Source organism: Anolis carolinensis, chromosome 2 (genome assembly GCF_035594765.1).
Source record: "Anolis carolinensis isolate JA03-04 chromosome 2, rAnoCar3.1.pri, whole genome shotgun sequence".
Taxonomy (NCBI): domain Eukaryota; kingdom Metazoa; phylum Chordata; class Lepidosauria; order Squamata; family Dactyloidae; genus Anolis; species Anolis carolinensis.
This window is the reverse complement of record NC_085842.1, coordinates 186832920-186847820: the sequence shown is the minus strand read 5'-3', so window position 1 is coordinate 186847820 and position 14901 is coordinate 186832920. Positions and strand designations below refer to the sequence as shown.

General features: G+C 41.2%; 1 protein-coding gene and 1 pseudogene across 3 annotated transcripts in view; one reads left to right on the top strand and one right to left on the bottom strand.

Moving 5' to 3' along the window:
• Positions 1 to 14901, top strand: part of LOC134297131 (breast cancer anti-estrogen resistance protein 3 homolog) — a 57370-nt gene that overhangs the window by 25141 nt on the left and 17328 nt on the right. For 2 of the 3 annotated variants that reach the window (XM_062974109.1, XM_062974108.1), the window contains exons 2-4: positions 6337 to 6478; positions 8038 to 8462; positions 9555 to 9652. In XM_062974109.1, the coding sequence (XP_062830179.1) occupies positions 6337 to 6478; positions 8038 to 8462; positions 9555 to 9652 (665 nt within the window). Of the gene's footprint in view, positions 1 to 6336; positions 6479 to 8037; positions 8463 to 9554; positions 9653 to 14901 lie in introns of those variants that run through there. The other variant, XM_062974110.1, reaches the window with a different exon arrangement.
• LOC134297132 (craniofacial development protein 2-like) lies at positions 2610 to 14607 on the bottom strand (annotated as a pseudogene).

Here is a 14901-nt window from a genome sequence, read left to right as displayed (position 1 = left end):
CAAAGAATTGGCTTATCTAAAATTGACCAATTGCTGAGGGTCTTCCTCACTTTCCACACCTACTTGGCATAATTGATAACTGTGACCTCACTTGCTGATTTCAAGCTAACTTTTGGTCTTGGAACTTTCTGGAGAAAGGCACCAACTCACGGGTAGGGAAGGGTATGTGTAGAGGCAAAGCCACATAGGCAAAAGTTTACTATTTTCGGGTTTATGATCCCTTCAGTTAACTTTGTTTCATACACGAAATTATCTAAAATATTGTATTAAAAATTTTCAGGCTAAATGGGCATGAAGCATAAATTTATTTATTTATTTATTTTCAAACTTATATGCCGCCACTCCCCTAGGGCTCGGGGCGGCTTACAAGAACCGGCTAAAATCAACAATTTAAAAACATCTTAAAAACATCTTTAAAACATCTTTTAAAAAAACTTAAAAACATCCTAAAAGCACCTTTTAAAACATCAATAACAGAACTCAAAAGCCTGCCGAAACAGGTGTGTCTTGCATGCCCTGCGGAAGGCCGACAAGTCCCGCAAGGCATGAACTTCAGGTGGCAAGGTGTTCCACAGAGATGGTGCCACTGCTGAAAAGGCTCTGCATCTAGTTGCTGTTAGACGCAAGGTCTTAAAACTGGGGACTTCCAACAGGTCTTGGTCCTCAGAACGGAGGGATCTCTGGGGTTTGTAGGGAGTGAGGCGGTCCCTCAGGTACATTGGCCCTAGACCATGTAAGACCTTAAAGGTAAGTACCATCACTTTGAAAGTGATCCGGTGCTCAGTTGGTAACCAGTGCAGCTGCAGTAAGATTGGTGTTATGTGGCATCTCATCGGGACTCCCGCAAGGAGCCGGGCGGCTGCATTTTGCACCAATTTGAGCTTCCGGATCACCAACACAGGAAGGCCAATGTAAAGGGCATTACAGTAGTCCAGTCTCGAGATGACCGTAGCCTGGATCACCGTAGCCAGGTTGTCCCTAGACAGATAGGGGGCTAGCCGTCTAGCCTGCCGAAGATGAAAAAGGCGGTTTTGCTAACGGCGGAGACCTGGGCCTCCATCGTCAGTGAAGGGTCCAAGAGGACTCCCAGACTCTTTACTAGTGAAGACGGGCATAGCGCTTCGCCATCCAGGGTTGGCAACTGGATATCCCCACTGCCCGGTCGGCCCAGCCATAGGATCTCCGTCTTTGCTGGATTCACCCTCAGCCTACTGGAACGCAACCATCCAATAATGGCCTTGAGGCATTGATGAAAATTGCCGGGTACAGAATCCGGTCGGCCTTCCATCTTTAACACAAGCTGAGTGTCGTCAGCATATTGATAACACTTGAGCCTGAAATCTCGGACCAGCTGAGCAAGTGGTCGCATATAGATGTTAAACAACAGAGGGGAGAGAATGGCCCCTTGAGGCACCCCACAAAGTAGAGGGGACCTTTCAGAGACCAGGCCTCCCCTCTCCACTAGCTGTCCACGGTTGTGAAGAAAGAAGGCCAGCCAGTTTAAAGCTGTCCCCCTGACTCCAACAACGGCAAGGTGGTGGGTCAAAAGATTATAATCGACTGTGTCAAATGCTGCAGTGAGGTCCAATAACACGAGCAGCACCGACCCGCCCTGATCAAACTGGCATCGAAGATGATCCGTGATGGAGACCAGCACAGTCTCTGTCCCGTGCCCCGCACGAAAGCTGGACTGGAAGGGATCTAATCCGGCTTTGTTGTCTAGGAACTGTTGCAACTACTCTGCTACTGCCCTCTCAATCACCTTGCCCAGGAACGAGAGGTTCGAAACTGGGCGATAGCTGGAGGGAACCGAACGATCTAAATCTGGTTTCTTCAGCAGGGGAGAGACCACCGCCTCTTTTAAACCCTCTGGAAAGACTCCTTGCTCAAGGGAGCTGTTTATTATCTTCAACAGAGGGTCACGTAATCCCTCCAAGCAGGATTTTACCAACCAGGAGGGACACGGGTCGAGGGAGCAAGTGGTCGGTCTAGCTGCAGCTATGAGCCTATCAACAGCCTCAAAGAGGATCAATATGGATTTGTGAAGGGAAGAAAAATTGGGATCCAATAAAAAATGTAGTAATTGCAATGAATCATGCAAATTCGAATAAGAAAAAAATGGGAATTCTCAAATTGGATGTTTACAAAGCATTTGATAAAGTCAATCACAATTATCTGTTAAGATTATGTCAACAGTTGAATATGGGGGAAAACTTTTGCAAAACACTGCAACAATTGTACAGCAACTGTAAAGCAAAAATAAGGGTGAATAATGGAAGGACAGGAGAGATACCAATTTTAAATGGTACAAAACAAGGTTGTCCATTATCCCCCACTTTATTTGTAATAGCGATAGAAATGCTAGCTGAAAGTATCAGGAATAGCACCAATTGGACAGGGTACAAAATAGAAAAGGAAGGAGGACAAAAGGAAGAAATAAGGCTTAATTTCTTTGCAAGTCAACCGTTAATTATGGTAAAAGATATTATTAAAACTGGAAGAATTTAAAAATATATCAGGACTATTTGTTAATATTAAAAAGTCAGAGATACTATGTCTTAATACCCCACCAAGGGAACAACTGGAGATTAGGAAAATATCAGGGTTAAGATTAGGATTAAAGAAGCTGAAATACTTAGGAGTATGGATATATAAAAACCCAAAGAGTATAGTCAAGGGGAATTATAAACAAAAATGGAAGGTAATAGAGAAACAGTTTAAGAATTGGGAAGGGAAAACATTAACAAGAGTGGACAGAATAAGGGCACTAAAAATGTTTATAATACCAAAATTGACATATTTATTTCAAACATTACCGAACACAGTAGATAGGAAGACACTAAAGACATGGGACAGGAGAATAAGAAAATGGGCAGTCGGAGGAAAAAGGCCCAGAATAAGGGACAAATGGTTAAATGCAAAAGAGGAAGAGGGAGGCTGGGGGATTCCAAGAACAGGACAGTCCATTTGAGAAGGTGATTAGGAAATGTTTGAGAGAGGAAAAGAAGGTGGCAGGAGATCTGTATGAACAAATTATAACGGTAAAAGAAGAAATAGTAGAGGAAATTTTCCAAACATGGAGAATGGACATGGAAATTGAGAGGGAAGATATACAAAGGGAAATAAGTAATATAGCAAAAGAAAAGTACAATGTATTAAGGGAAGCAAGAAGGAAAATGTTACAAAAATGGTACACAACTTTCACAACTCCTGCACAACTTTCACGGTTTTTACCAGGGATGAAAGATAGGTGTTGGCACGGTTGTGAACAAAGAGGGGTGTTCAATCATATGATATGGGAGTGCGATCGGGTGCAAGAATACTGGAGAATGATTGAAGGAGAAATCAATAGAATGCTAAATCTACAAATAGTAATAGTTAATAGAAAGTTAATATCCTCCTAGATAGTTAATATCCTACATGCAAGGATAACAGAAGTGAAGAATATACAAAAAGAAAAAATGATTGACAAATTAATAGCATGTGCACAAATTGTTTTAGTGAGCGGTTGGAAAGATAAAACAAAATGGACTCTGACGAATTGGTATAAGTATATAGTTGATATGTTAAATGTAGAAATCACAAATTGCAAATGGAATAATATAGATAAAATTGAAAATATTGCAATAATCAAGGGGATGTGGGAACCAGTTAAGAACTATTTAGAGAATGTACTAAGATGTGGAGTGGAAAAATTAAGATTGAGATTGATATTTCAAATGTAACTTCTGTAGTTTGTTGTATAAAGTGTATGTACAAGGAGGGGAGGGTGGGAGGGTGGGAGTGGGATAAAATGACAAAACAACTAAATTTAAAAAAAAAATTAAAAAAAAACAGCCCCTGCGTCCAGTGGGATGAACTGGTCGAGGGTGGGCCCAGCAAGTGGCCATGCAGTCTCAAGTTCTCTCCTTGTATCAATTGTGACAGGGAGGTCCCGGCGTAGTAGAGAGATCTTGTCAGCAAAATAGCTTTGGAAAGCCTCGGCTGAAGGGGCCTGATCATCACTTTTTGGGTTGGTAGGAACCGTCGTTAGAGATCTAATTATTTTGAACAATTTTGCCGGGCGTGAGCTGGCGGATGCTATCAAAGAGGCATAATATACTCGCTTTGCTTCGATGATAGCATGCTCATAGGACTCCATAAATGCCCTATAAGCTGATCTCGAAGCTCTGTCATGAAGTTCTCGCCACACGCCCTCTAGCCGTCTCTTTTCCCGCTTCATCGATCGAAGTTCCTCGGTGAACCAAGGAGACCGAATGAATTCTCTGTTTACGCTTGGGGCCCATCTTCAGGATATCTTGTAATGTACATATATGCAAAACGCAAGTATTCCAAAGTCTAAAAAAAAATCCAAAAACGTGTCTGGTCCCAGGCATTTTAGCCCAAAAAAGAAGAGTGCTGCAACAGATTTCAACAAATTTTTTATCCAAAACTAACAATACGCATATGTGAAATGAAACAACCAAAATACTTGCTCTGGCCAGCCACTACTGAATGAAAAACCCGTGAGAGAGAGAGGGGCAGGAAGAAGAAAGGTACAATGTAGCATATGCTATTCCTAAAAAAAAAAAAAAAAAAAACCACAAAAGCCTTAGCATTACATATTATCACCATCATCTTGAATTCAGATAGAACATTTATCACAGAACTGAACATAAGGAAGTAACAGCGGACTTCATATTAGGTGGTTATCAAGGGTTTATGGAAAGTTGATTCAGTTGGAAATTGTGATTACAGGATTATATATTTATGTGTAAATAAAAAAGTGCCATGCATGTCCAATACAGTCACATTTGAGTTGCTGTGAGTTTTCCGGGCTGTATGGCCATGTTCCAGAAGCATTCTGTCCAGACGTTTTGCCTACATCTATGGCAGGCATCCTCAGAGGTTGTGAGGTCTGTTGGAAACTAAGCAAGGGAGGTCACATTTGATTTTGAAAGAGGAATGTTGTCTAAAGTGAGGGAGCTGGTTGAAAGGAAGTTTCAAGGAAGATTAGAGAAGATCAAATTTTAAATGCTCAGCTGGAATGTGAACTGCAGGTCAGGAAAGCCAGCTTGCAATCCAAGAGCATGATTTGTGGTATGGAAAAAGAGTCCCAGTTTGGGGTTTTTTGCCTCCCTAAGAGATTCACTGATACCGAAGGATATGAGACCCATGTCAGAAAAAAGGAGTATTACTTCTTTCCACAGCTAGGTAAACTATGGGATCTGTTGCCACTAAGTATTGTGATGGCTACCAATTTGGGCTTTAAATGGGTTTAAAAGAGAATTAGGCAAATTCATGGATGATTACTGTAAATGACTACTATTAGCTATGATAATAGGTGAGGTTTGGAGTACAGAACCACTGTGAAAGTGGGGAAAAATGTGAACATGAAGCCTGCTACTGTTTTTACCAAAGAAATAATCTTTCTAGGAACCTCTAGGTCATTCAGGGCGATCCAACAAAAGTTGTCTTTAAAATCATTTTGGAAAACCTAAAGATTCCTGGAGATAACATTTTAATCAAATCCATGAATCATCAATTTTTCAAAAGTTAACTACAAAATGTAGACAGCCAGTTGTATTCCCCATCATGGACAGTATGTCTTGCTAGGTGGCTCCTCTTAGGCAATGTACTGGTCATTACAGGAACAGAATGCTATAGTCTGATACAGTGAAGTCTTCTTGTGTTCTATATTATTTTTTCTGATTACATTTTAAGTGCCTTGTGTATTTATATTCTTGTAAAAGATGTATATCCTATCTTTTAGGGTAGTGAATATAGTTCTTCTGAAATCAATTTTATCCTTGTAGAGGTCTGTGAGGCTGGTTAGTTTAAGAGAGATTGGCTGACCTCAAATCACCTAGTGAACTTGAGAGCCAGACTCCTTTCCTAAACTGGCCCTTAAAGGACTGTATTTTGTGAATACTGCCTAGATAGCATTCACATTAACGGCATGGCATCACCTTCAGCAAAAGTATGTTAAATCCAAATGGGTGTTTTTATTAATATTTTTGTTAGTAGGCATTTATTTATTTATTTATTTACAGCATTTATATTCCGCCCTTCTCACCCCGAAGGGGACTCAGGGTGGATCACATTACACATATAGGCAAACATTCAATGCCTTGACATAAAACAAAGACAAGACAAATGCAGGCTCCCGAGCTGGCCCATTATTTCCAGAAATGTCTGTTGTGTTCTGTGTGTGTTACTTTTTTTTTTAATAACTCTCTTGTTCCCGCAGTCTTCTTTTCAGGGTGAAACAAGTACTGCATTCGTCTTAGCTAGGGACTCCACAATGCCTGTAAATATGAAATTTCACTGACTTCAGATTCATTTTGATTTCTTTAGAAGTCGTATTTCAGTTGCAAATGGACCTGGCCAGCGAGAAGCTAAGGAAGGAGCTCGAGGAGGAGTTGAAACTTGGCACCGAGCAGCTGCGCAGCCATGCATGGTACCATGGCTGCCTGCCACGTCGGGTAATAAGCCCAAAGTTAGTGCGGGAAGGGGAAGGGATAACTCTTCATAATATCTTTCTGGGGCTGAGTTGTTGAAGTATGCTTGAAGTACACTAATTGCTTTAAATGGGTAGGCCTGTTGGTGCCAGCAAAAACTCTGGTTGTGTTGATACTTGTAGTGCCTTCCCTATCCAACTCGAATCTTTCTGTTGTAAAACATTACCAGAGATGGTATAGTACATACCATTAGTATTGCAGTACTTGCCTAGTGTGCACCTCCAGCTGGACACTGGCTAATTCTAGAGTGGCGTGTAGTGTCAGCATCTATTTCTTCGGCATTAGGAGGTTGGAAACGATAACTGCCATTTTGATGGTGATTTCCCAAGCCACCCAAAGTTTTGGTTGAAAGGATCCCTTCTCTGTAAGAATCAGCAGGCATGGATGAAATAGTCCACTGTTGAAATAGATGACCTGTCATAGAAGCAATATGCCTGTTGGCTATTTTGTGCTGTGCTATTAGTGACATTCTTGGCCCTTTCCACACAGCTGAATAAAATCCCACATTATCTGCTTTGAACTGGAATATATGGCAGTGTGAACTCAGATCAAAGCAGATAATGTGGGATTTTCTGCCTTGATATCCTGCTTGCAGGACACTGGATGCTTCCATGTACAAACAACTGGACAGTCAACTTGCTCACAGAATTGTCCATTACAGAAATGTGTGACTTTATTCCCTGCTCTTTTTGCCTTTTGGGCATTCTGGTGAGTTTAACTGTTCAAGCATTGGAACGGTTTAAACCAAAGCAGGGCGAAGTACAATCCACAGATTGCTTGTGCACTCACCCATGACTGTAACCACAGAGCCCCCAAGGATCAAACACTGCAAAGAAAAATAATATTCAAAACTTTTATTTACTCCAAAATGTTATCTAAGGTTGGGGACATTTTTGCCACATTTTGCCACCTTTCTTGGCAATTCTGAGCTCAAGACGGGACGTACTGCACTTATAATGGTGCAGAGTGGCATACAAACAGGTTTTTAAAAAGCACCCTTACCTCCAGAGAGTATTTTAGGGCAATTTATCATACTTACTTTTGCAAAGGGGTTGCAGAGAGTGGCTACAGACTTCCAAGGTCTCCGGGGAGGGGTAACGCAGCCCCCTGTTTCCCCACATTTTGTTTGAACTTATAGTTTACGTATACTTAATAGTGAAGTGTGAGGTGAGGGAAAGAAACATGGGTTTGTGCCTTTCATCAGAGCATTTTAAACTTCATTTCACTTCTGCAGAAATAGACCCCTATAATTTCATGTTTCATGACTTGAGGTGAAGCAAGACTTTTACATTTAATAGAAGAAAGAGTTTTGATGAGTGTAGCTTTTCTTATCATAGTAATCAGGAAGCAAAGATTACAAAACTTTCAAAAGTACAAAAAGTACAAAAAGCACAAAAGTACATAAGTCCCTAATCATGCTGCTAACCGACTCTTAGCATCTTTCAGTTAACTCCTAAATTCCTCTTCATATGCTAAAGTGCTGTAACACCAAACCTAGCTTATCAGCCATACACCTTCTCTCTCCTCTTGGCTGCAGGAGGCAGAATCCCTGCTGCAGGATGACGGTGACTTCCTCATCCGAGATTCCCGTTCCAGCCAAGGTGACTATGTCCTGTCGTGCTTCCGAAGTGGTCAAGTCCTGCACTTCAAGATCATCCGTGTTGTGCTCCGCCCCCGAAAAGGCTATTCCCGCACCCTCTTTCAGTTTGAGCAGGAGCAGTTCGACAATGTGCCTGCTCTAGTGCGCTTCTATGTTGGCAACCGGAAGCCCATCTCAGATGTCTCAGGAGCTGTGGTGTCCCATCCAGTCAATAGAAACGTACCTCTTCGGTGTATCAAGGAGCGCTACAGTGACACTGGCCAGCCCCCTGGACCAACTAAGAAAGATGAGGCACACTTGCGACGGCTTAGCTTTCGTGCTGCCCCAGTTGGGGATGAAACAGGAGAAGGAAACTTAATCCGGTGAGATGATTGTAGTAAAGCTGCAAGAAAGTTGACAAATTGGTTAGCAGCCTTCATGTTGAATTTGACTTATGGCAACTCTATGAATTAGAAACCTCTAAGCCACCATATCCTAACATCCTGGGGAAAAGTTGTAAAGGTGGATGTGCCACAGCTTTCCTAATGAATTGATGCATACCAGGTACCACTGAAATAACTGAGACGCATATTCAGGCTTCCCTGGGCATGTCTTTGGTCTCATCCAGGCTTAGCATCAACCCATGCCGTGGCACTAAGGAATGAGTTTTCACATATACTTTAAGTGGCCCACAATAGTGCTGCCTCCTCAAAGTATAGTTTAAATCAGGTGTAGCTAGACCTCCCCTCTTTCTTTCATGTATTTTACTTTAATTCTGGGTTTCTTTCTTTTCTTTCTTTTTTTTGCCAAATAAACTTCATTATATCTTTATGCCAAAAAAATCCTGAATCCTGAATGGGATCTTGTTAACAACTTGTTTATTTTAACTTCTTTTGTACCGCGGGTTGTATGTTGTATGTATGTCTATGTGCTAAATGTTTTGATATGGCTGATGGGCTAATCAATAAAATGTGATTGATTGAAGATATACTTTAAGTGAACAGGAGGAGCCTGGCTTGGCGATACAGCATTCTATTTCCATAGTGGTCAACCAGTGCCTGTGGGAAGCTAGTGGCTAAGCAGATGCCTATGGAAAACTTACATCTATCACACACATTATTCTGTTCCCATAGTGTCCAATCAGATGCCTATGGGAAGCTAACAAACAAAGCATGAAGGCAATAGCACCATCTTCCCCATGATCCTTGTACTGGAGATTAAAAAATGTGCACAAGCCATTGTGACCAATAACCATCTATAGCTTCCTCTTCTGTGCTCGTCTGAGATAAAATATGTACAACCATGTGCTTACACTTTTGAAAACTCATCAGTATGAGGTCACTGTTTGGGATGATCTGGTTGCTGCCAGCAGTTTCAGATTCAGCCCTTTTCTCTGATGGTTCTAGAAAGATAGGTTTTATGGAATAGTTCAGTAGTTCAGTAAGTTATCTCTTTCTGTCTCTTCTCTCTCACAGAATGAAAGATCGAAGTGGAAGTGACCCCAGTAGCCTAGACCAGCTCGGACAGAGACCTTCCTTGCAGAGTGCCCAGTCGGACAGCAATTTACTGTCAGGTGAGAGCTGTGGAAATAAAAGAATGAAAATGAGCAGATTGACACAAGCAAAGAGATCTAATTAGAGTTCAGCTTCTATTTTATCTGAAACCCAGTTGTCACTCTACTGAAGAGCCATGTGGTTGAATTTTCTTAAAACCTCTAGAAACAAGAAGGGTTCTATTCTTTATAGAACAACTTGTTCCATTGAGCTATTTTTCTGTTGGTTGTTTCAGCCATATAATCCCTACCATTGAGCCTAATTTGAGCAGGAGAACAATGAGCTGTGTAAAAAACAAGTCAGCATGACCCCATAATTTCTCAATGGGACAGGGATGCTGCTGCTGCTGCTCAGTCGTTTAGTCGTCTCCGACTCTTCGTGACCTCATGGACCAGTCCACGGCAGCCTCCCTGTCGGCCGTCACTGCCCCCAGTTCCTTCAAGGTCAACCCAGTCACTTTAAGGATACCGTGCATCCATCTTGCCCTTGGTTGGCCTCTCGTCCTTTTTCCTTCCATTTTCCCCAGCATCGTGATCTTTTCCAAGCTTTCCTGTCTCCTCATGATGTGGCCAAAATACTTCAGCTTTGCCTCCAATATCCTTCCCTCCAGTGAGCAGCCGGGCATTATTTCCTGGAGGATGGACTGGTTGGTTCTTCTTGCGGTCCAAGGCACTCTCAGGATTTTCCTCCAGCACCAGAGTTCAAAAGTGTCTATCTTCCTTCGCTCAGCCTTCCTTATGGTCCAGCTCTCGCATCCATAGGTTACTATGGGGAATACCATTGCTTTGACTATGCGGATCTTCGTTGCCAGTGTGATGTCTCTGCTCTTCATCTGCAGTGATCTTCGCGCCTAGAAATATAAAGTCTGTCACTGCCTCCACGTTTCTCCCTCTATTTGCCAGTTATCAATAGGTGTAGTATCTTGGTTTTCTTGATGTTTAACTGCAACCCGGCTTTTGCACTTTCTTCTTTCACCTTGGTGATAAGGCTCCTCAGCTCCTCCTTGCTTTCGGCCATCAGAATAGTATCATCTGCATACCTAAGGTTGTTAATGTTTCTTCCAGCAATTTTAACTCCGGCCTTGGATTCCTCAAGCCCCGCATGTCGCGTGATGTGTTCTGTGTACAAGTTGAATAGGGAGGGCGATAGTATACAGCCCTGCCGCACTCCTTTCCCAATCTTGAACCAGTCTGTTGTTCCGTGATCTGTTCTTACTGTGGCTACTTGGTCTTTATACAGATTTCTCAGGAGACAGACAAAGTGATGGTATCCCCATACCACCAAGAACATGCCATAGTTTATTATGATCCATACAGTCAAAGGCTTTAGAATAGTCAATAAAGCAGAAGTAGATGTTTTTCTGAAACTCCCTGGCTTCCTCCATTATCCAGCGGATATTAGCAATTTGGTCTCTCGTTCCTCTGTCTTTTCTGAACCCAGCTTGGACATCTGGCAACTCTCGCTCCATGTATTGCTGGAGTCTGCCTTGCAGGATCTTGAGCATTACCTTACTGGCATGGGAAAGAAGTGCCACTGTACGGAAGTTTGAGCATTCTTTAGCGTTTCCCTTTTTTGGTATGGGGATATAAATTGATTTTTTTCCAATCTGATGGCCAATCTTGTGTTTTCAATTATTGCTGGCATATGGCACACATCACCTTGACAGCATCACCTTCCAAGATTTTAAACAGCTCAGCTGGGATCCCGTCGTCTCCTGCTGCCTTGTTGTTAGCAATGCTTCTTAAGGCCCATTCAATCTCACTCCTCAGGATGTCTGGTTCTAATTCACTCACCACACCGTCAAAGCTATCCTCTATATTATTATCCTTCCTATACAGATCTTCTGTATATTCTTGCCACTTATTCTTGATCTCTTCAGCTTCTGTTAGGTCCCTGCCATTTTTGTTTTTGATCATGCCCATTTTTGCCTGAAATTTGCCTCCAATGTTTCTGATTTTCTGGAAGAGATCTCTTGCCTTCCTATCCTGTTGTCTTCTTCCACTTCCATGCATTGCTTGTTCAAAAATAGTTCCTTGTCTCTCCTGGCTAACCTCTGGAATTGTGCATTTAATTGGGCGTATCTCCCCCTAACGCTGTTTCCTTTCGCCTTCCTTCTTTCTTGGGCTACTTCCAGTGTCTCAACAGACAACCATCTTGCCTTCTTGGTTTTCTTTTTCTTTGGGATGTACTTTGTTGCTGCCTCCTGAACAATGTTGTGAACTTCTGTCCATAGTTCTTCTGGGACTCTATTTATTAAATCTAGTCCCTGAAATCTATTCCTCACCTCCACTGCATATTCACTGGGAATATTTGTGAGATCATATCTAATTGGTCTGTGTATTTTCCCCATTCTCTTTAGTCTGTTTTTAAATTTTGTAATAAGTTCGTGATCTGAACTACAGTCAGCTCCAGGTCTTGTTTTCACCGACTGGATGGATGTCCTTTGGCTGCAGTGGATGTAGTCAATCTGATTTCGGTGTTGACCATCTGGTGAAGTCCATGTGTAAAGCCGTCTTTTAGGTTGTTGGAAGAGAGTGTTTGTTGTGCATATTGAGCTTTCTTGACAAACTTCTATCAGCCTACGTCCTGCTTCATTTTGTTGTCCCAGACCATGCTTGCCTGTGATCCCGGTTATCATTTGACTGCCCACCTTAGCATTCCAATCTCCTGTAATGAGAATAATGTCTCTTTTTGGTGTGTTATCCACTAAGAGCTGCAGATCCTCGTAGAACTTATCTAATTCTGCTTCTTCAGCAGCTGCGGTTGGGGCGTATATTTGGATCACTGTGATGTTAAATGGCTTGCCTTTAACTCGAATTGAGATCATTCTATCGTTTTTTGGGTTGTATCCAATCACTGCTTTCGCAACTTTATTATTAACTATGAAGGCTACTCCATGTCTTCGGTGTTCCTCTTGTCCGCAGTAGTAGATTTGGTGGTCATCTTTTGTGAAGTGGCCCATTCCAGTCCATTTCAGTTCATTGACTCCCAGAATGTCTATCTATAATCTTGACATCTCACCAATAACCATGTCCAGTTTGCCCTGGCTCATAGATCTTACATTTCAGGTTCCTATAGTGTGTTGATCTCTAGAACATCGGATTCGTCCTTCGCCTCCAGCACCATCGGCCGTTAGCCTTCCTTTTGGCTTTGAGCTAACTGCGTCATCACATCTTGGGCTACTTGGACTAGTCCTCTGCTCCACCCCAGTAGCATTTTGACCATCTTCCGACCTGGGGGTCCTATCTTCCGATGGTATACCAACATTTCTCTGGTTGTACTGATCCATGTCGTTTTCATGGCAAGAATACTGGGGTGGGTTGCCATTACCTTCCCCAGGGATCGTGCCTGGTCTGACCTCTCTGCCATGACCTTCCCATCTTGGGTGGCCCTGCACGGTATAGCTCATGGCTTCATCGAGGCACTCAAGCCCCAGCACCACGTCAAGGTAACGATCCAAGCTGGAGGGGACAGAGATAGCAGAACAAAATATTCATGAGTCAGCTGCTGTGGTGTGTATGGCTAGTGGCAAAATAACAGTTTCAGAGAAGCTACACTTTATCAGGTTGAAAGATAAGAAGCCAGCTCAAGAGGTTTCATACTAGGGATCTGAGCCCCATGATGCTAGATTATGCCTTTGAACCCATGGTTTTCTGCTCTGGCAAAAGATCCTTTTCATCGGACTATAAACAAGTTGAGATTAAAGTGATGATATAATGGTTTGTGTGACCCTGGTCAAGTCATAGCCTCTCAGCCCCAGAAAATGCTTCAATAGGATCACTACAGAATCATTAATAAGTAGGAAACAACTTGCAGGCACACCAACAAGAGATAAAAGTAATTTGGACACACCATTTAAAAAATCTCTGCTTTACAGAAGGCATGTCACTTTGAGACTCCTGCAGGAGAAAGCGTGGTATAAATATAATAATAATAATAATAATAATAATAATAATAATAATAATAATAATAATACTCCCTGTATTGGAAGTGCACACAGCTCTCCATATTTTAATCTTGTTTTTAATTTTATTATTTAATTTTTTATTTTCTATAAGTAATGCATTAATATCTTGGGTTTTTTAAAATGCTGTGGCCCACCATGGATCCTTTGTAGGAGGAAAGGCAGAATATAAATTTAATAAGTAGCTTCTCATTTCTCCAGCTGTGTTCCTGGTTATCTGCTGTTTTCACCCTACTTTTACAGGCAGGAGTAAAAGAGTCTCCTTTTATTATTTGCCTTTCCTTTTTAGATTTCTGGGAGTATTTTAAAGTGAAACAATAGCTATGCACTGTCTTTTTAGGAATGCTCCTGGATCAGTAGGGGCTTCAGAAACACAAATGCGAAATAACGATGGTGATGCTAGATATCTTTGCTTCCCACTGCAAAAAATATTTTTAAAAGATACAATGGGTGCCCAGGGTGGATACCTGGCATCACATTGATGTCTATATACTATTGATCCCCTCCCCAAACCAGTGTAGATATGCTGGCTTGATTTTGTGAAAGCTTAAAAAATTCTGGTTTAGAATATCACCTCAGTGGCAAGCAGGTTAGCTTAGAATATACGAATATCGCAGATGAAATGTCTGTGTTTTTTTATTTTATTGCCTCAAAAACAACTGACATTCTTCTCACTTTTTATGATGTTAGTTATTTATGTAAATATAGCTTGGTTTTTTTTTTGAAAAAGTGTGATTTACGTCTAAAAAGATTTACTGTATATATTCGAGTATAAGCCTAATTTTTCAGCCCTTTTTTAGCACTGAGAAAAAACCTCCTTGGCTTATACTCGGGTGGGCTTATATTCAGGTCGGCTTATACTCAGGTCGGCTTATACTCAAATATATGGTATATTTATTATTTTTCTCCATTATTGGTATTGTTGCATTTATTATTTTACTCTGTTAATTATTATTATTACATTTATTATTTTACTCTATTTTTGTTGTTACTTTTACATTTATTTTACTCTATTTTTTATTATTAATACATTTATTATTTTACTGCATTCATTATTATTATTATTATTACATTTATTATTAAAAGGATGCATAAGCACATTGACATTGAAGAAGATGAAAATAATGATTTAATCAGAGTTGAACAGTCATATCTTAAATTACAGTTTGATGTAAAGATTCAAAAACACTTAAACTACTGATGCCTCAATTAATGTAATTTTATTGGTATCTATTTTTATTTCTGAAATTTACAACCCTCGGCTTATACTGGAGTCAATGTTTTCCCAGTTTTTTGTGGTAAAAT